The 22,326-nt window shown below is 39.2% G+C and overlaps 1 protein-coding gene across 1 annotated transcript in view; it reads left to right on the top strand.

Moving 5' to 3' along the window:
- Positions 1–10,865, top strand: part of LOC117339459 (probable JmjC domain-containing histone demethylation protein 2C) — a 182,220-nt gene extending 171,355 nt beyond the window's left edge. Inside the window, 8 exon segments of the mRNA XM_033901044.1 lie at positions 194–499; positions 824–936; positions 1,078–1,818; positions 5,106–5,277; positions 5,548–5,769; positions 5,953–6,218; positions 7,568–7,879; positions 8,051–10,865. Coding sequence (XP_033756935.1) covers positions 194–499; positions 824–936; positions 1,078–1,818; positions 5,106–5,277; positions 5,548–5,769; positions 5,953–6,218; positions 7,568–7,879; positions 8,051–8,125 — 2,207 coding nt within the window. The 3' untranslated portion in view covers positions 8,126–10,865.
- The last annotated feature ends 11,461 nt before the right edge of the window (positions 10,866–22,326 follow it).

Below are 22,326 nucleotides of genomic sequence, written 5' to 3'. Positions count from 1 at the left end.
TTATAATTTAATTCTTTAATGTTCCAAGACATCTAAGGTAGAAATTAATATTATTCCCGCCATAATGAATTTAAATGCTGATTATTTAACAACATATCCTTTAAACTCCGTTTCTGTTTCAAATTTCGTTGATTTTGAATTATGGTAGAACAATACTGAACAAAATTCTCAATGCTATTTCACCTGTTTACAGCCAAGATTGCGTGGAAGCGTGCAGTAACAGGTGTGAGAGAAATGTGCGATGTTTGTGACACAACTCTCTTCAACATGCATTGGGTGTGTCATAAGTGTGGCTTTGTCGTTTGCCTCGACTGCTACAAGGTCCGAATGAAAGCCCTGAAGCGCGAGGAAGACGAGGAGGAGAAAGAAGAGATGGAAGGAGATGACGAGGACGAGATTCCACCTGGTGAGGACCAGAGGAGATGGCTAACCTGCAGCTCCAATCGCCAACAGCATGAGGTCGACAAACTCATGCTCACTCAAATCATTCCACGTGATGGTACGTCTCATTCTAATCATCGGTAGCTCATTCAGTTTATTTTTTGTGACAAAAATTAGCTCACTTTTAAACGGTTTAAATATAATACTTCAACTGGTTGGACCAGAGTTGTTATGAAATATGGACTTACTGCTCTATGTTGCTTCCTTCTAACTTTGACTAAGACTTAAACGCCTGTTTTGCCATTTGTAACTCTGTGAAGTTTGATGCCAGAAATTTTACAATGAATGAACCTGTTGGACAGGTTTGAAGTTTGCCCATATCTACTGGAAGTGACTTCATAATTCATTGATACTTATCAAGATGGTTTACATTCTTTTACAGCCCTTTGGGAAGTTGGCCGATTAATCCACGAAATTCGTAACAAGTGGGATATTCCATCCAAGTGCGCTTGTGATAAGTCAATAAAATACCCGCCAAAAAATGGAATAACACAGGTGAGTTTACAACCTATTGAAGTTTCCTCTATCTGAAATGTTAAATGATAAAAATAACCAAACAATTTGAATATTTTAACCAATGTTGCTGTACAATTTGTATTTTCTCTGTAGTAATGTGTTTCAATTTTGTTTTTCCAGAAGTATCTCAATGCATTAAACCACATATCCAATGAGAAGAACAGAAAGATGGTCAACGGCGTCGGTGATGACCACAAGTCTCACAAAGGCAACAGGAAGCATGATTCTCAGGCGGTCAATGGCAACGTAAAGTCATCGCTGGGTGGTTATAGTCCTGACAGTTCATCACCGCTCAGAATGTTGGCCGATGTTGCTTCTATGGACTCTGAAAACAGTAGAGAGCGAAGTGAGTCTCCGTATAACAAACGCCGTGGAGAGACTGATAAATATGGGAAAGGGTACAACCCAATCACAGAGCCCGTGTCTCCATGTGGTCAGGGCAATGTCGGTGAAAGTGAAGGTGACAAGAAAGCCCCGACCAGTTGCTCAACATTACGGGAATTACTTACAAAAACGGCCGGCAAAGTGAAATCTGGTGGCGAAAGTAACAAAAAGCCGGCCAAGTCAAAGAACAACACAAGTAGTACGCTAGACGATATTATTCAGTCAGTTGTTGAAAAGCAGTTACCTAGAGACGAGAATAGTCAGCCAATCAAATTAATGCATTACATCCCTCGCTCTGGATATAGTGGAATGATTGCATGTGATACGCCTATATTGGTCCATAACCTGACGGAGACCAGCGTGTTATACCCGGATGTACCTCACTCCTGGCTGTGTGATGGACGTCTTCTCCGTCTCCACGACCCAAAACACCGCGGAAACTTCAAGATCTTCCAGGAACAGATGAAACGTGGACAGGTAAGCATGTTATTATATTTGGTACTGGACTTTAAGACAGTCTTTGGCTTCTGTAACTAATAGGGGGATGGTTTGGGGCAATATTGAGTCCAAGGGTTCTGTCGGTACAGATATGAATTGCATCAGTGAGATAAGAATACAAGCTGGCATGGTTCATACAGAGCTTGAAAAGTGCTTGAATTTCAGATCAGTGCTTGAAAAGTGCTTGAATTTCAGATCAGTGCTTGAAAAATCCTGGAATTTTCATATTGTGTCCTTGAGTTTTACTTTGGAGTGCTTGATATTATTTTTATGTTTGTTGCAGAATTAAGAAAAAAATCAAAGAAATTTTAATTATATAATATGGATTTTAAATGTAGTTCATTGATCTTATCCATTCATAGTAACCAGGCAGTGTGTGTTACAAATGGAAAGTAGATCACTGGGTGAGTGATGGTGTCCCATAAATTAGTTTATACCTACAAATGGGTGGAATGAATAAAAGCCATATCAGGGGCAGTATGACATTATATACAGCTTGGTGTGGAGTGTGTAGGAAGCTTAGAAATTAGTATAATGGAAGAAAACACCAACATATCTCATCGGCAGTCAGAGAAACATTTGAAAATGTGAAGAAGGGTTGATGCTAACATGAAAATGTTCGTCAAACAAATATGACACCAAAAAGTTCAAAGAGCTTATAATGTTAGATCTCTGTCGCCAACAGTACAACCTATTCTAGGATCTCCTTTTCTTTACAATATGGAAGTGAAACATCCTGTTTGCAAGCAGAAATTTTGTGGACAATGTAAACTGTAATAAGTTGTTCATCCTTTAGATTGAATGAAAACATTTGCAAGGTTTCCATAGCAGTGTTTTCTAAAGTCTTATTGCTTGTGAAGGAAAAAGACAACATACGTGAGAATTACATAATATCACCCGTCATTTTATTTGATGAAAGCTAAACAAACACATTTTAACATTGATTCTGAGATGCAAGTCAGCAGTTAGTTAAATTGGTTAGGATAATAAGTAATGCAATTGTAATGTTACTGTTTTAATTGTTATTTGGTGGGTCACAGGTATTTTAATCACGTTAAAACAGATAAAACAATACCCCAATTTCCTACAACAAAAGCAAGTACCTGGAAGCATCAGGAAAAGTGCTTGAATTTTGATATGAAATATCTGTATGACCTAATTCTAGCACCATATAATCAGTGTGTGGATGTAATAATTCTGTGATTAACCACTCATCTTTATTTATGGTTCTCGGATTATCAGTATGAGTCCCATAAGCATTGCTGTATAGTTATGGACATAAACCATGAAGTAGGATGGGGCCGCAGTGGCCAAGTGGTTAAGGTGCATGGTTTGCGAGTTAGAAACCTATGTGGGGCAGTTTCCAGGTACTGACCGTAGGCCGGTGGTTTTTCTCTGGGTACTCTGGCTTTCCTCCACCTCCAAAATCTGGCACGTCCTTAAATGTCCCTGGCTGTTGATGGGACGTTAAACAAAATAAACCAAAACATGAATTAAGTGAATTTGAACTATTGGCTGTACAATACACTTGGCAGTATTACAGAACTCTGATTGGTTAGACCTGTATGTAGTACCTAATGGCTGGTGTTACAGCTATGAGTGATTAATGGTCCATTATGGAGGTGTACATCTCTGTCAGGGGCTACCCAGTACAACATTAATATATAAACAGGCAAACTTATAAGCCAGTGATATTTCAATGGTCGATTCATTGATTATCTTATGTATACTGTTATACATAGTTCCTGGAGGCTGTTGTCATGTGTCCATGGTTGTATGACACCATGTGTAAGAGATTGTTGTTATGCCCCCCCCCCCCCCCCCCCCCCCCCTCCCCCCCCCTCCCCAAGCCATGAAAAGAGGCGGGGGGGGGGGGGGGGGGTGGCATATATAGTGTTACCCATGTCCGTCTGGTCCTGTGCTGATGCAATGTAATAGCTAATCTCAGAAACTGCTGATGTGTCAAGTGGCATCCTCACCAAACTCTGTTTCGGGGTGTCAAGTTGCAGCAGGGCATTTATGTCTTACCGACTTTCTAGTATTAGTTATAAATCATCGGCCCTATGTATTGATATATGATATTTTGTATTGGGTATAAAATGTAGCACCAGTCTTTGGCCGTGCCAGGTATATTTGGTCTATAAATGTACTATAAATCCCCTATTATTTATTATACTTCCTGTTTAAAATATACTTCCCACAAACATTTCCCAGATGCCTTACAGTGGCATTGAGTTGAGATAAAAGGTGTGTTGTGTGGAGTCGATCAGGCCTGCACACCAATCACGTCACCGGCCATAGATCACTAACATATCAAACTGTAGCATACAGAAATCAATGGACACTTCATTCAATATTTGTTCTCACATAAAAGGTCTTTTGTGAGGCAGATCATTGTCACCCTGATACATAACAACATTCTGTATCCCACCACAGAATAAACAAATATCAAAGGTCGGAGGGAATGTAAATACACCGCTATAAATCTATGCCAGGTACCAATTCACAAATTGGCATGCTTTCAAGGTAGTTTTATGATCTGAGAGGTTTTAGAGAGCCTTTGTTGGTTCTAAGTTCAGTTTTATTTGTAGTAGGAATGAGCCTCAAAGTACAGATATTAATGGCATTAATGTATACAGGTGTATCTAAGTCAAAGTTTTCAATTCACAAATAAGTCTGGTCGATACACAATTTCCTGTAATTCTAAATTTTGAGTCGTTCCTTTAAGTAAATTGACCTACCTACTCAGTCTTAAAAATTTGAAAATTTTCATTCAATAATCAATGATGAATTCAAGGTTGGCTGGATTGTTTTGTCAATATACGTTTAACTTTAAGTGCTGTATGGTTACATGAATCCTGGTGAAGTTGAGTTAAACATATTTCACAAATCATTGACATAATGAATAATATTAAGAAGAATTTTCAAGTGTCACTAAATTCTAAAAAAATAAGTAAAAAATGGCAAAATCAAATGTATTCCATGTACTGTAGTATATATACTAGCCTGAGTATCCTCTGACCCTGACACCATGTCTACACCAGACATGCATGGTGTCAGGGCCAGAGGAAACTATATATATATATATACAAGATGACATAGGTTAGGTAACAAGAAACAAGAAATTAATTGTTATCAAGATAGTGATATCCTATGATGTCAATATTTTCTCAAAAAAAAAAACAACAAACAAACAAAAAACTGTCCTTTACATTAGAATCATGATAGTGATATCCGGTAATGTTGTCTATGTTTTCTCCTTTCAGCCTGTCCTGGTGTCTGGTGTGGACAACTGCTTGAACAGAGACCTATGGAGTCCAAAAACCTTCTCCCGGGACTTTGGTAAACACAAGAACGATCTCATCAATACCAGAAATGGCTGTCTCATTGTTGGTCACCCAATGGCCACATTCTGGGACGGATTTGACAAAATCTCAGGTGAGTTGATAACCTCCCTGTCAAATATCCTGACCCTGTTTAGTACAAGGATTTTTGCTGATTTTGGTAAAATAGCTTTTTAGCATACAGGGAAATCCCACCCACTTTCTCCAAAACCCTGAAAATCTCCCATAACGACATTGACGCAGAATTATCCTGACTGAGAGAGTGAATAGTATACAGATGAACTTGACATATATATGTAATAGTTGTGATGTATTGTTTTTGGTCAATTTGAGTTCTTTCTATATGTCCTGCTACGTTTTACAGAGCGTCTGGTTGATGACGAGGGAGATCCGATCCTGCTGAAGCTGAAGGACTGGCCACCAGGTGACGACTTCAGTGACCTCATGCCCCAGCACTTTGAGGATCTGATGCAGGCCCTGCCCCTACCAGAGTACACACATAGACAGGGACGCCTCAACCTCGCTTCCAGACTTCCCGACTTCCTCGTCAGGCCCGACCTGGGTCCGAAGATGTACAATGCTTATGGTATGTTGGACCACATGCTCAAGTTATACCTGTTTTTTTGACGATCAACGAAAGCTTTCAGATGCATCATAATATTTTTTCTCACAATCTATTGATTTTGATTATGAAAAATTGTTTCTACACAAGTTTTGTTTCCCAATTTTCCTATCCAAAGTTGACCATCAATTTTTGTACCCCATACAGGATCTGCACTTCACCCTGAAGAAGGCACCACGAACCTACATTTGGACGTATCGGACGCTGTCAACGTTATGGTGTATGTCGGAATCCCTGATGACGATGCAGGAGGTCGTGCCTTTTATGAAAACGCTGCCCTCCAATCCATCGACGAGGCTGGTTGTGACATGATCACCAAGCGTCGTGTCCGAGAAGTCCATGAAGTGCCGGGTGCTTTGTGGCAGATCTGGGATGCAAGAGATGCTGACAAAATGAGGGATTTCCTCAACAAGGTAGGCCCACAGAAATTTAAAGATTCTCTCTACGCAGTTCAAGAGTAGACAAGCAGTTCAATTAGACAAGAAAATCTAGAATCTTAGGAAGGTCTAATCAAGTGTTTCAGCTGTAAAATCTATATTGGGAGCATGTGAAGGTAACTTTGTCTACATCCCTTTTGGCAGCTGCATGTTATGTAGTCACTGTTAAAAACAAAGCCTCTGGAAAACTTTCTAAAAATACAAGCATTGGTTATAGAATCTCAAGTTCAAAACATGAAAAGCAATACTGGTGATGCAGGAAGTGGTATACTTTTTAACAGGTGTGTCTGGGTCCTCCAGCTGTTTGGCAGTAATGTAGGATGTTGATGTTACTTTGGGAGTGTCCTCTATCAGCTACAGAGGTCAAAATATGACACCACTCAATTAGCTGATGGGAATATTCTGGTGGTGAAGGGAGAGAGGGCTTATTTTGTGTGGTATTCTCCAATCTTTCTGAAGATAATTTTCAGCAGTTTTTTATTTAATTTTCAGCAGTTTGCTATTTAAAGTTAATTATACATATATCCAAACCGAAAATAAAAGCATTTTATAACATGTAAAACCGGAGATTGGCCCCGAGTCTAATCAAACAATCTGTAGGTAGACAATTTCCTGCCAGCTAGACTATCGCTATGTAGGACGATATCTTACCTGGGTACACAGCGAGCACCTGCCCATGGATACCTGTAAATCATGGCTATCTCTGTATTAGTACATGTGAGTACAGGGGGTGCCTGTCTTACGTGGCGTTCATGTGTTTGTTTAGGTCACATCAATCTAATGTTGTGACACGCTGCCAATACCTGTACCAAGTACACTTCAGATAACACAGCTCAGTAGGGGAGCAATGCAAACCAATTTTACCAGGCATCATGGCAGGTTATTACTTTCTAATTCAAACCTCTAGAGGCTAAATGTGTCTGCCATCACCGACAGAAAAACTTGAAAACAGATTTTACAGGTTGAATTGTGATCAATTTTGTTGTAGAACGTTGCAACTAGTTGGTGATGAAATAACACATAGAAATTAACCTTTAATTTTTTCATTTCAACAAATTTTATTGACGCTCGTTAGTATAAGTCAAAAGGATCGAATAACAGGCCAATCCTATATGAATTCTCTCCTAAAACCTGTAATTACCAGCCCCAGTAAACTGATCAACTCGTCTTTAAATCTTCAAATTTCAATAAACTGAAAATTTCTGGGACAACAAATTTGTGTTACAAGATAATATTATGATACTCAATTTCCTGAATGCAATTGGTGTTTAATCGTGAAATATTGGATTTGAATTGTAGTTTTAAGTTATGTCCTCCTGTTGTAGGTTGCTAAAGAGCGTGGTGAGGTCATCGAGCAGCACCATGACCCTATTCACGACCAGAGTTGGTACCTTGACGAGGATCTCCGCGATCGACTCTACAAGGAGTACGGTGTGTTGGGATATACCATCGTCCAATGTGCAGGAGACGCCATCTTCATCCCAGCTGGCGCTCCCCACCAGGTGCGCAACCTTCATAGCTGTATTAAGGTGGCCGAGGACTTTGTGTCACCTGAACACCTCAACCACTGCTTTTCATTGACACAGGAGTTCCGTCTGCTGTCAGATACACATTCCAACCATGAGGATAAACTCCAGGTACGTACCTCTATCAACTTTTTACTCTATATTAATGTTTTGGTCTTTGACCTCAGAAAATCTGAAAAAACTGAAGTACATAAAATGTATTCAAAAAATAAAAGTAAAGTAAAAAAAATACTTTGATTTTAAATTCAAACACCTGTTAAGTTTTGTTTGTTGTTGTTGTAGGTGAAGAACATTGTTTATCATGCTGTTAAGGATGCCATTGCTGTCCTGAACGAGGCAGACCGGGACAACGAGTAAACAACAGCTGCATGTAGACCACGTACTTTATATCAACAAGTTGTCAGCATATCAAAACCAATATCATGGACAGAGAAACTTGGAAGATTTCAGATAAAAAATCTGTATTTATTCCTTCAAAAGTGAAAAACTTTTACCATAGAACGAGAAGAATTGGACAATATGGGCGAAAGCCCAGATATTTAATACATAATAACAGGTCATGAAGGAAACACTGAGGAGAGCAACATGGTCAGATTGCTTTCAGTTGAGAGTGTTTAACCTGGATTTATATGACCTTGACCTTTAAACCACTGCCAAAGACATTATGACCACAAGAGTGCTACAGGAGTGCCGGCTAGGTGATATATATAACACTAGGGAGAGGGAAGTGATGAGAACAGGGCCGTGTGGATACATTACCTTGGAGGAACTCTGTGAGGAGAGTTCTTCCTTGGACACAAAAGGCCATGTGAGGAAATACTAGGGCCAAGGATGTACGAGGGCTTTAGTAAGGCTCAGTGAGGTTGTGTTGGCCATGGATGTGCTTCGCACCGGACTTCATTGAGGAAGTGTGAGGCCGTTTATACGAGGCCCTGCTCGGTGAGGATGTGTGGGGGCCGTCCCTTTGAGGGGAGGGTTTGGCCCCCATGGATATGACCTATTTATCTGTCCCGACAGAAAAACAGAGCAATACATTTGATACTACTTAGTGTAGACTCTCAGAGCTTCTTTACCCATAAATGTGATTCTCCAGTTTCCTGGAAGGAGGAATTATTACACATTCTGAACAGTGCCAACCGGATAGATACCATTGCTATGTTGTGATGTTGGAAATGTGTTTGTCTTTCTTTTATCTTATATAAAGTCCTTGTCGTTACAAACATGTGTGGCGCGTGGATGTAGGAAGTGAAACAAGGAATTCAGTGACATCCCGACTGGGCAGCTGTGTCTCGGGAGGACGATACAGCTGCTGAAGTGATCTTTGTTTCGCTCCTTACCCACGTTTTGCCAGTGGTATTATTATGTGTGCTGGGAGTAGGCACAACTTGGTTGCCAAGCTTGTGGGGATATGTTATGTAATGGGAAACCAGAACAAACGGAATACATCTTCGCAGGTTTGATTGCCTTAGATCTCATTTAACTTTCAGGGATAAAATAGAATATATATTATAAATATTATTACATGAAGTACATTATATCTATATATATCTATGTATATGGATATATATATATATATATATAGATTATATAGTTATTATACTGATGACCGACTGTTTTGACCTCTATTGACCTTTTCTACCCAACCTGTCTCCATGGTTACTATTACAATGTGAACTTTGACCCTCTGCAGCATGTGATATATAACTAGCATTGTGTATCAGCAGAGAATCGCTTCTAGATAAGGCAACTAATAACTGCATTTATGTTTATAAAATTTGTGCTCATTCGGAAGGTCAGTAGTCAAGGTCATACAGTAATTTTGAAGGTCATCATGTTTGTTTACAAAACACAAATTTGCGTACCAGCTTTATTAGGTCACTGTAAGATGTTGTATGGCGTGAAAGTTCGTGATATGTTGTTTGACAAATTATGTGCTCATCAACCATATGGTAAATGGTTAAGTATAGATGTGATTTGCATAACGTTGGTTGCTGATAATGAATATCAATATAAATGCTACTTGTATACAATGAATGAAAAAAGATATATTTTTGTTGAAATAAATGTAAAATTTCATTAAAATTTATCAAAGTGAAAGTATTTTTGACCAGGGCAGAAAAACATCTTGCTTCAGTTAAGTGAATATATAGATGTATCCAAAGTACTGCTTCTTGTCAGGAGAATTTGGAGTAAGTTTTCTTTCACATTCTTTTCATTCGGAATGAAAATCAGTATAAAATGTTCCGTGAAAAATATCATTTTTTCCAAAGCCGAAACTGCCAATTCATACATTTTCTGTAATCATGAATATTCAAGATTCATCATTTGGGGCCAGTAGTCGAGGAGCTACATTTTTTTTTTTTTTAATTCATTAAAATATTTTCATTCAGTTTAATAAAAAATTGACAACTAGCTCTTGTTGTGTATGCTTGTTGTGAAGGTCACACATATTTGAAGCGATCCAATCTTCCCCATTTTCTTACTTATATATCCATTCCATTGGCCGAGACTGGGCGGGCTGGGGTCGGCTTTTCGCTGAGACTGGGCGGGTGTTGGATATAGTGGAGTAAAGGCTATTATTTTATAGTTCCATTACTGGTGTATTATATAATTTTGGAGCTTTATCCATTGAAGGCTTGAAGAAGTAGCACAATACATTAAAATCAGCTTTGTCCCATTAATTATAGCCTCATCTGGCCATTTAATGGATATCGCCATTTATTACTATTACATTATTATTACCTATAATTCACTTTGGTTTTTTGATAAACCTTGTTGTAGTTCATATAATATCACATTTGTTGAAAATTTCTTTGTTCAAATTTCAAATTTACATTTATTAAAATTATTATTATTATTCATCAGATTTTTGTATGATAACAGATGATTATATGTGAAGAAATAGATATCAATGTTCATTGGATGTTGACAAGCCTCATGTATATATAATACATATATATATGTGTGTGTGTAACGGATTATTTTTTTATGAAATGCCAGGTATATGGTGTGAGGTTATAACCTCACATTGGAGCGTGTTACAACTAGACGTAGAGATGTCCTACTATTCTTAATAAAACATCCATTGCTCTATAAATTACTCTTAACTTTTATTTTACATGGTTCACCTGACATACTAGCTGTGGGCTTGTATGTGCCTTAGTCTGTAGACAATATCATACGTCATGGTTCACTGAACAGACTCGCTGACGGCTGGTCATACACATTTTATGTCTTTGGCTCACCAAAGTCAACACACTTGTTTGCTTACAGGTAAAATAGAACATTACTTTACGTCTTTTTCACCCGACAGGAAATTAAAGCTGAGGACTTACATGTACCTAAGCTGGATATTATTGTATATATTTATGGTTCACCTGACATAAAAGCAAAGGATTTGTATGTGCCCAATCTAGATATTGTATTAATGGTTCACCTGACAGAAAAGCCGAGGACTTGTATGTGCCAAATCTAGATATTATTGTATGAGCTAGTTCACCAGTCAGAAAAGCAGAGGATTTGTATGTGCCCAATCTAGATATAATGTACATCTGTAGTTCAACTGACAGAAAAGCCGAGGACTTGTATGTGCCCAATCTAGACATTGGACATTGTATGTGCCCAATCTAGACATTATTGTATATATTTATGGTTCACCAGACAGAAAAGCCGAAGACTTGTATGTGCCCAATCTAGGTATAATATACATCTGTAGTTCACCAGACAGAAAAGCCAAAGACTTGTATGTGCCCACTCTAGACATTGTACATCTGTTGTTACCAGACAATCAATCAAAGCAAAAACTTTATTTACAGACTTGAATACATTCTACAGCCAATTTCCTGTTCATGAGAAAAGTTTGCGGTTAAAGATTGTCATAGTGGTTTAATATATATACCATCATATATACTCCATTGCAGTTTTACTCTGTTCCAAAATAAGAATTATTTACGCAAGGTACAAGCTTAAGTATGATCCCTGCTGGCAGTATAGAACTGATCCTTGGAAAGTGGGAAAGGGAGTGATTTGTACTTACTATTGTGAAAATAATTCAAATTCAACCATTAACAATGGGCCTTGTCTCCCCAATTAGTAAAATATCATATACTGATCTGATCACACATAATATTTTTCTTTCTTTCCTCACTGCTATCTTTCTGTACTTTCTTACTCTTTATACTCTAGGTGTCTCCTTGACACCCGTCCTCATATGACCTTCACTCTAGGTGTCTCTTTGACACCCGTCCTCATATGACCTTCACTCATGGTGTCTCCTTGACACCCGTCCTCATATGACCTTCACTCTAGGTGTCTCCTTGACACCCGTCCTCATATGACCTTCACTCTAGGTGTCTCCCTGACACCCGTCCTCATATGAACTTCACTCATGGTGTCTCCTTGACACCCGTCGTCATATGACCTTCGATCTAGGTGTCTCCTTGACACCCGTCCTCATATGACCTTCACTCTAGGTGTCTCCTCGACACCTGTCCTCATATGACCTTCTCTCTAGGTGTCTCTTGACACCTGTCCTCATATGACCTTCTCTCTAGGTGTCTCTTGACACTAGCCCTCATATGACCTTCGATCTAGGTGTCTCCATGACACCAGTCCTCATATGACCTTGGCTTGTGTGAGGACATAAAACCAAAAAACACCAAGAAAAACACACAACATGTAGTAATGTTCTTCAAAACATTTTGAAACCCAAGACCCTAGCTCCATTAATGTTTGTCTTTATAGGCAAATTATTGGAAAAAAGAAAAAAAAAATGATACTGATATTGTTCTACACAAACGTCATAGTAAGAATGTTTTGAAGACTACAGTTAGACTAAAGGGAATGTTTATACTCTTGTACTTAATATTTCTAGATTGATCTTCAGGTACGTGCATCAAAGAATATCTTGGTATACGAGTAGGTATAATATGCTGTGCAAGTTGTACTAGAATGTCAAAATCTCTTTTAAGTTTCTAAGAATAAAGATAGTCAATTATAAATTCTGTTTTAAGCTTCCAATCAAGTAAAAGTACATATTCTGATGTACTGTAGCATCTTTAAAGCTGGTAAATAATTCATACCTTGCTAGTTTTATCAAATATTTACGTGCACGATAAAAGATATATTTAAAATGAAATATAATCTTGGAAAAAAAATGTAATAAGTATGTTTGTTATCATGAGCGTCATTATTATAATAATTCAATATAAGAAGAGAAAACAAATCAATAGTTATAATTGAATCTTCTTTATAACCAGAATTATTTAAAGTGTTAAGTTGTTGATGAATGCAGTCTCTGGAGATCTACTAAAATGTCTTGGCTGGGAAGCTTCAGAACGTGATGTTCTAAGCAAATTTGTGCCTGCCTGTTCGACATTCACAAAGGAAGCCTTGAACAAGGTCAAACGAGGAGAGTGATTCCCACAGGAAATCTCAAATAAAAACACTGAAACTTAAAACTAGGTTACATAAAAAGCGCTGACAGACGTTATGCAGCGACACATGTATACACCATCAGACACCTAAAACTGGTCATGGAAGAGACTCCGAAATCTTTATTTGTGTGTACATTAACACACCTGGAATATTTTCACCTGATTGCCTACTGAGTCCTCACCATGACAACTAATACTATACCCAGATATGGTGACCAGGTAAATGAAAATCCATTTTTAACATGAAAAAATCATGCTAAATACAACTCATGATTGTATGCTAAACATATGGGTGGTGTTAGATTTTCTTCCGTGACATTCCAGAATTTGTATTAGTTTTACTGTAGGAATTTATACATATTTGTGTGAAGATTGAGAACAGTGTGCTACACTAGGTCATCTGACTCGGAGATGGTGGCGCATCAAATGACTGAAGAGTACACCTTGATATGTCATAGAAGACACCTTTAAATGTAAGTCAAGTTATTCCAACCGTGAGTGTTACATCTCTGGGGCTGATAGAGGTCACTGTACATGTACATCAGGCAAAACTGGCAAATATACAACAGTTTCACCCCACAAGGAGAAACATTAGTGTGAAACCTGAACCCAGTGGGAAATCTGAATAATACATTGTATCAACTCAGAAATACTGATCTTGGCAGTCTCGCTGTATATATCACTGTACGTTCTCACAGTACAACATTACTACATTGCTGTACATCATTGTACATCATCACTGTACATCATCACTGTACATCATCACTACATCATCACTGTACATCATCTCTGTACATCATCACTGTACATCATCACTACATCATCACTACATCGTCACTGTACATCATCACTCTACATCACTGTACATCATCTCTACATCACTGTACATCATTGCACATCAATGTACATCATCAATGTACATCATCACTACATCATCACTGTACATCATCACTACATCATATACATCATCACTACATTATCACTTCATCATCTGTACATCACTATACATCATCAATGTACATCAACACTACATCATCACTGTACATCATCACTACATCATCACTGTACATCATCACTACATCATCACTGTACATCAACACTACATCATCACTACATCATCACTGTACATCATCTCTACATCACTATAAATCATCATTACATCATCACTACATCATCAATATATCAATGTACATCATCATTGTACATCATCACTATACATAATCACTGTACATCATCACTACATCATCACTACATCATCACTACATCATCATTGTACATCATCACTACATCATCACTACATCATCAATAAATCATCAATGTACATCATAACTATACATCATCACTGTACATCATCTCTGTACATCACAGTACATCATCACTGTATATCATCACTACATCATCACTACATCATCACTGTAAATCATCACTGTACTTCATCACTGTACATCATCACTGTACATCATCACTGTCATTCACAATCATCACACATCATCACTGTACATACTAAACACTGTATCATCACTGTACTATCATCCTACTCTCAGTACATCATCACTGTACATCATCATGTACATATCAGTCAACTGTACATCATCACGTACATCACTATAATCATCACTACATCACTGTACATCATCACTGTAATCATCATGTACATCATCACTACTATCACATACATCACTGTACATCAGTCACACCTGTACATTCACACGTACATCTCACTGTACATCATCCACTCATTCACTACATCTGTAATCATACTGTACATCATCACTGTACATCATTCACACTGTACATCATCACTGTACATCATCACTATACATCATCACTGTACATCACTGTACATCGTCACTGTACATCGTCACTGTACATCATCACTACATCACTGTACATCATCACTGTACATCATCACTGTACATCATCACTATATCATCACTGTACATCATCACTGTACATCATCACTATACATCATCACTGTACATCGTCACTGTACATCGTCACTGTACATCACTACATCGTCACGGTACATCATCACTACATCGTCACTGTACATCATCACTGTACATCATCACTACATCGTCACGGTACATCGTCACTACATCATCACTGTACATCATCACTGTACATCATCACTACATCGTCACGGTACATCATCACTGTACATCATCACTATACATCATCAATGTACATCATCACTGTACATCATCACTGTACATCATCACTATACATTATTGTACATCATCACTGTACATCAACAGACACTCCATGTTTATAAGGACACCTTAGTCACACTGTACATCAACAACCACACCCACAAATGTTTATGCTCTCAAGGAATGACTATGGAGAAACTCTTGATGGAAATGTGGTGTTGAAAACCTTGTTGACCATTATTCTCGATTCCAGATAGGTAAATAGAAGTCAATGTTTGTTAGTGAAACAGTCATTCCTGATGCTAATCTATAAAACAATGACAGGGTATTGATAAACCTAACTACAAATGCTATGCTAATGAGCAGCATTATTCTATAGAATGAAATCTCTTGAAAAAGATACAAATAAGACCAGGCGTTCCGCAATATGTAGCGTCTTCTGCTTGAACGGAACAACCATGTAAATCTCGGTCAAATCCATGTTAAGTGTAATATCCGGTCTAAGTGTGACAACAGAACCACCGGGAACAAGAGGGAGACGAATTTTTTACTACGGAAATCGTAATATGTGTACCCGTTGAAACGATAACAACATATTCAGTTTGGTATGGCTCTGCTTGAATTGCATTTAGCTGGAAAATGTTAAATAAACAAACTTCGAGCACAAGAAACATCTGTGTAAGCAGATTACCTTGTGTCCCAGTCAATCGATATTTAGAGAGTTAAATTTGCGAAAATAGACGTCTAACACAACAAATAAGGAGAGAGGACAAGGTTGTGAATCGTGTGGGTTTTATAATAATGAGGTTATATCTATAATTGTGTCTGAGAGACAAAACCCGAAGGTACCAAATCAACAAAACAATGAAGGGTTGACTCTGCTCAAGTGTGTCTACTTTTCTACGATATATCAAACACGTATACCTTAAACATGAACATCGCCAGAAGACGAGGAAATATCCGTACATAAACACTCAAGGGAGAGAAATTCTACCAGGCCAGTTCTTCAGAACTCCAAATCAGATCGTAACCTTGCTGGAAGAGGTTATAGATATGCCCGGTATCCAATACCAGAACCAGTAGGTGGTGCCAGGGAATAGAACGACTTTGGGTTGACGTGAGTGGGTGAAGGGGAAGTGGCTCAGAGGGGTTACAGAAAGTACATGTATAGAGGGTTGTTGTCCAAAAGGGAAACATTCTTCTACATTATATTAGTTACTAATCCAGATTTTGGTATTTCTTTTTATTTATATGTATTTCGTTTTTTGTTCCTGGTCGCCTACTAGGCCTATCAGAACGAAATGTATGATGTCCCTAACATCACTGACTAGTCCTAGAAGAACGGAACAGCTATATGATGTCCCTAGCATCACTAACGAGGTCTAGAAGGACGGAACAGCAGTATGATTTGCCTATCTTCGCTGACGAGTCATAGAAGGACGAAACAGCTGTATGATGTCCCTAGCATCACTGACGAGTCCTAAAAGAATGGAACAGCTGTATGATGTCATTCACGTCACTGACGAGTCATCGAAGAACGGAATAGCTGTATGATGTCCCTAGCATCACTGACGAGTTCAAGGAGGACGAAACAGCTGTATGGTGTTCCCAACGTCACTAACGAGTCATAGGAGGAGGAAACAGCTGTATGATGCCCCTAACAACGCTGGCGAATTCTAGAAGGAAGAAACAGCTGTGTGATGCAGTATGACCCACTTTTGTTCAACTGTATCTAGCTCTCGATTTGATTGAAATGTGTTGATACCTTGTGTGTCTTTGTACAATATTTTCTGAATTCACAAGAGAAAGTTTCATTAACTTGCATGACAGATGGATGTAAGCCAACATATACGAGTATTGATTCCACAGTTCAGGAACGTCAGGATTTATAGAACAAGTGACATTATCCACCCGGGAAGCCAAGATCAATTACAGAATCTTCACAGTCATCTGACGGGGCCTAGATCAATAAGGTCCTTGGTTTGTGAAGCATTACGGTATATGCATTCGAGATGGATAACTCATTAATGATTTCACGCTTATTTTAACGGTAACCGGAACTACATTTACAGAGATATTGGACCAACCATAAGTAAGTAATCCATCAAGACAGCGGTGGACAACTCCAGTCAAGAGTAGGACATTTACAACGACAGTGAGCCTAATGTGGAATCGGCACGGGATTGGGATGATTCTGGCCACGAAGGCAGAAAACAAGGAAATGTAGGTCAAAATCACGTCTGGGTGTACCATCGATGTATAATGGGTAACTTGACAACAAGATCCTTCAAGGACGAAGATTTTGTTTGTTTGTTTGTTTGTTTTTGTTTAACGTCCTATTAACAGCCAGGGTCATTTAAGGACGTGCCAGGTTTTGGAGGTGGAGGAAAGCCGGAGTACCCGGAGAAAAACCACCGGCCTACGGTCAGTACCTGGCAACTGCCCCACGTAGGTTTCGAACTCGCAACCCAGTGGTGGAGGGCTAGTGTTAAAGTGTCGGTACACCTTAACCACTCGGCTACCGCGGCCCCTTCAAGGACGAAGATATTCCAGTTGTACTCAACAGCCCTATCGAGAGGCCTTTACATGGTTTGACAAAAAGACAAATACTTTGAACAACAGACGAGACTGATTTCCTGGATGGTTCGTTGGTTGACTATTATTCAACGAACGGTTTGCCTTGTCTGGCTTCTCCCACTTATTAAATATCCCCATCATTGTTTGGATTTTAGGTGAGGGATCATATCCCCATCATAGTTTCGATTTCTCCCTTGTCTGACTCTCTATATCTACTTCCGGGGACCCCAGCTACCTCTTAAAAAACTCCTATACATGTAATTTGATGAAGATCATCGGAAAATGTCAAGGTCGACAACATGATTTTATTGTGATGTTTATTACTGAAAAGATAGCTGTGTTCGATAGTCGTTGCAATAGCTAATGTTTGCATGGTCATCGTATCTAATTTAAATTAGACTTATAATTTCCGCCCCGCTACAATAAACTGCAGAAATGCAGTGTATCGTAGAGTATCGTAGAGGAATGGAAATTAAAAGTCTAATTTAAATTAGATTGCATGATCATCACTCGTGACGTTGACGGGTGTCCTCTATGTTACAGAGGACGCTAACCCTGCCGGAACTCATGGTCGTATTTCCCATAATACATATTTTGTTCGTAGTCATCGTTTTATCGATTTGCAGTTTGTTGATGTTGAAGGGATAACAGAAATTAAGTCATTTGGCGGTGTATGCGTTAGACCAATTGGCGGTCGGTTGACACAGTGTTAGCACACTTGCCGTTCACCTTAGCGGCCGGGGTTCGACTCCCTGACCGGACGTGAAAAGTTATGGGGTCACCTGCCCAACCACGTGGGTTTTCCCCGGGTACTTCGGTTTCCTGTAGCAGTAAGACCCTCGCGCGCTTCAATCCAGGCCAACATGCGTGATTAATTTAAGTTGATAAAACTTGTTTCGCAATTGTTGTAAAATATATATCGTTTATATTTTTTTATATTTTAGACCAATAAAAACGCAAAAAGGATTTTTATATAAATCTTCACAGGCCTGTGACTCACATGATATAGGCAGATAGCAGCTTGAATCTGTGATTCGTATTTCCCCAGATAATTACGTAGAGAAGTTTGTGAGAGAGTCGGTCTATCGGGGCCCACAGCCACATATTTCTCACTAAGTACAGAGAACATGTTCAATGTGTTTTTTTTTATTCTGACATGTAACAACACTCCGGTGTAATTGCTGGCGGGTCTAGTGTTACATAACTGATGATTTGGGTGAGGGTAGGGGTGGGGGGGGGGGGGGGGGGGGGGGGGGGGGGGGGGGGGCAGGAGGAGTAAAGGAAGAAAGTGTGTGTTGTGTGAGGATGGGCGAGGGAGAGGTTTTATAACTACTGAGGACGGAAAGTCATGAAGAGAGTGGGGTTGGGTTAGGGGGAGAATTCATGATATACAGAGGGTGGGAAGGGAATGTCTAGGTGGTGTATGTGTCGTGTGGGGGTGGGTTAGGGGGAGAATTCATAATATACAGAGGGTGGGAAGGGAATGGAAGGATGTGTTTTGTTTGAGAGCCATGGAAATATTGTGTGTCGTGTGAGGGTGGGTGAGGGGGAGAATTCATCATATGGAGTGGTTCGTTTTGTTTGAAAGTCATGGGAATATTATTTGTGTCGTGTGAGGGTGGGTGAGGAGGAGAATTCATTATATGAAGGGGTTCGTTTTGTTTTAAAAGTCATGAAGATAGTGTATGTGTCGTGCGAGGGTGGGTGAGGGGGAGACTTTATTTGTAATTGTACTGGATGAGGGCCGTAAGGGGTAGAACATAATGGTGTGTTGAGGGTAGTAAGTTGAGTCTGTTAATGAGTGTTTGGTTTATTAAATTTCATTTATTTAGTTTAACATTATTAACAGCCAGGGTCATTTAAGGACGTGCCAGGTTTTAGGTGGAGGAGAGCCGGAGTACCCGGAGAAAAACCACCGGCCGACAGTCAGTACCTGGCAACCATGTAGGTTTCGAACTCGCAACCCAGAGGTGTAGGGCTAGTGATAAAGTGTCGGGACACTTTAACCACTCGGCCACCGCGGCCCCTGTTAATGTGTGTGCTGCATGATGATGGGAGAGAAGATATTTTATAATCAAGGGTGTAGAATGAAAATTGTTTCAGTATTCATATTGTACATAAAGAGGACAAGTGATATTATCTAAGAATGTCCCATAAGCACATGAAAAGTAGGCTGCAGTATCGAAGATGTAGTCCATGCCTCGTGTGGATGGCCCCTATGTAGAGAAAAGATGAAGAATATAAATATATTGGGTTATTGTAAATGGAGAGACGTTCTGTTTGTAAATAGTGAGGGTGGTGTCGTGGGAAAACATATTAATACGGTCAAGGTCACCAAACACATTGAGGGGATGGTTATGTAGCCTCTTTTGAGAAGTAGTGCTAATTTCCCTGCGTGTCGCATCAAAAATGCTTAGCACGCAAACCAGGGAATATCAATTTCACCGTATATAATGCATATTTGCATACTCATCATTTGTTAATTGTTACACGCGTTTAACTTCTATTGTCGCATATATAGAATTGAAAAGATCAAAGAGAATGTAGATTGAACCAGATGTTGGGAATGTATTTTGAAGCGACATTATGAAGTATATATCATTTTACAGATGGTAGTTCTCATTGTTGATGTTTACAAACACGAATTAGATTCTAGTTGAACGCCACTCGCTCTACCGAAGGTGCTACTGACGTGGAAAAATTCGAAAGCGAAACTACATATTCATTAGGATATTATCTATATATATTTCAAAGTAATTCTGACACATACTCAAACGATGCATTACAACCACAGATTGACGTCATCAATATCGGGAAGAGTTGTGACCTTGACCCCTGTGGAGCTAGATGGGACAGGACAGATGCTGTTGGCGAGAACAATGAAGTTAATTGTTTGGTGAAAAAGGAGGGTTAATTTTGTATATATCAATACCATATTGCATAATGGAGTGATGTACGGTGAGGGTGTGGTGCACGTGACGATAGCGCAATAAAGATTTTAAAATGCAGTGCCAATGATTTCATGTAAGCAGATGTGAGGGTGGGACGGTATTAGGAGAGTGTGTGGTCGATGGGTGGGTGGGGTAGGCTAGGGGTGGGGCCAACGAGAGATCGCCGAGAGAATTATAGCACGTGACAGCATAAAAGTGGATATTAGCTGAACAAACTAAAATGGTGGATGTTAACTTTAATTATATAAACGTGATGTTTCATCAATCACTCAACTGTGAGGCCATAGTGCCAAAATGAAACTGCCAAAATATACAATAACATCTGTTATTATAAATACAGTATGTAAACTCGTGTCCATTCGGTAGTTTGTGATTGATGTAATTCTGATAAGCGGGGCCGGTGGTAAACATGTGCTCTGAGATATCGTGAGGGCCGTATAGTTTTGTTTTGGAGACTTTGTGAGAGGTGTCTGCTCACGGGGTGACCTACTTTACCCGCCAGTAACTGTAAAATTTGATTTTGAGATGGCCCCCGTCTGTATGAGTCACACTCGTGATTGATAGCAGAGAAGGCTGTGCCTATTATATTATGGAGGGAAAGATATGACATTCTCCACGCAGCCATGGCTAAAGGTCTGACAAGTTCACAACATAGGGGCATGTTTTGTCTGCGTCTCTTTGTTCTGTCTGGGTATTGTTTATCGTGATTTTATCTGTTTGTCATGTCGCTACGTCCATCTGTCTATCTGGCGTGTCTCTCTGTACACGTGTATCTTTTTAATTTGTCTGTCTTCATATTTCGTCTGTCCGTGTGCGGTAGTGTCGGTTTGTTCCCGCATAATACAGATCTACGTCTATAAATCGTCTGTCATTCGAAATGTTATTGCTAACATAATGGGAAGGAGTAGTGGAGTAATACCCTGCCCGCACTCGGACTCGAACTAGCGACCTTTCGCTCCCAAAGCAAGCATACCCTACCACTACGCCAATGGAAATTCTCGCTATTTCGATTGGTAGAGTGAATTTCTTCTTCCTACTTTCACATGTACAGTTATGCAGTTTATATGCAACCAAGCATATTAAAATGAATAACACGGACAAGTTTTATTTTGTTTAGGTTTGTTCAATTGAAAGATATTGACAACACGATGGCATCCATGAGCTAGTGAATTGAGTTAGGCTGTCCGACCCTTATCTATAATGTTTCGTTTTAGTATTTTATCAGTTAGCATTATTCATTTTCTCTGTCAGGTTTGTTTACATAAATTTGACATTATTCCACTTTTAAGGTCACGGCCTTGAAATGTGTCTTTCAGCAGCAATCGATACCTGATGAGGAATATTTTCCCGACTGTTGTGTTACCCTAACTCCGGTGACCGTAAACGATTGGCGTATAAGAGTTATCCCCCTTCCCTCAAAGATATGGCTGAATCGTTCGACC

The sequence above is a fragment of the Pecten maximus genome, chromosome 12 (genome assembly GCF_902652985.1).
Source record: "Pecten maximus chromosome 12, xPecMax1.1, whole genome shotgun sequence".
Taxonomy (NCBI): domain Eukaryota; kingdom Metazoa; phylum Mollusca; class Bivalvia; order Pectinida; family Pectinidae; genus Pecten; species Pecten maximus.
The sequence above is the reverse complement of the archived record's forward strand: the minus strand, read 5'-3'. Positions and strand labels throughout refer to the sequence as shown.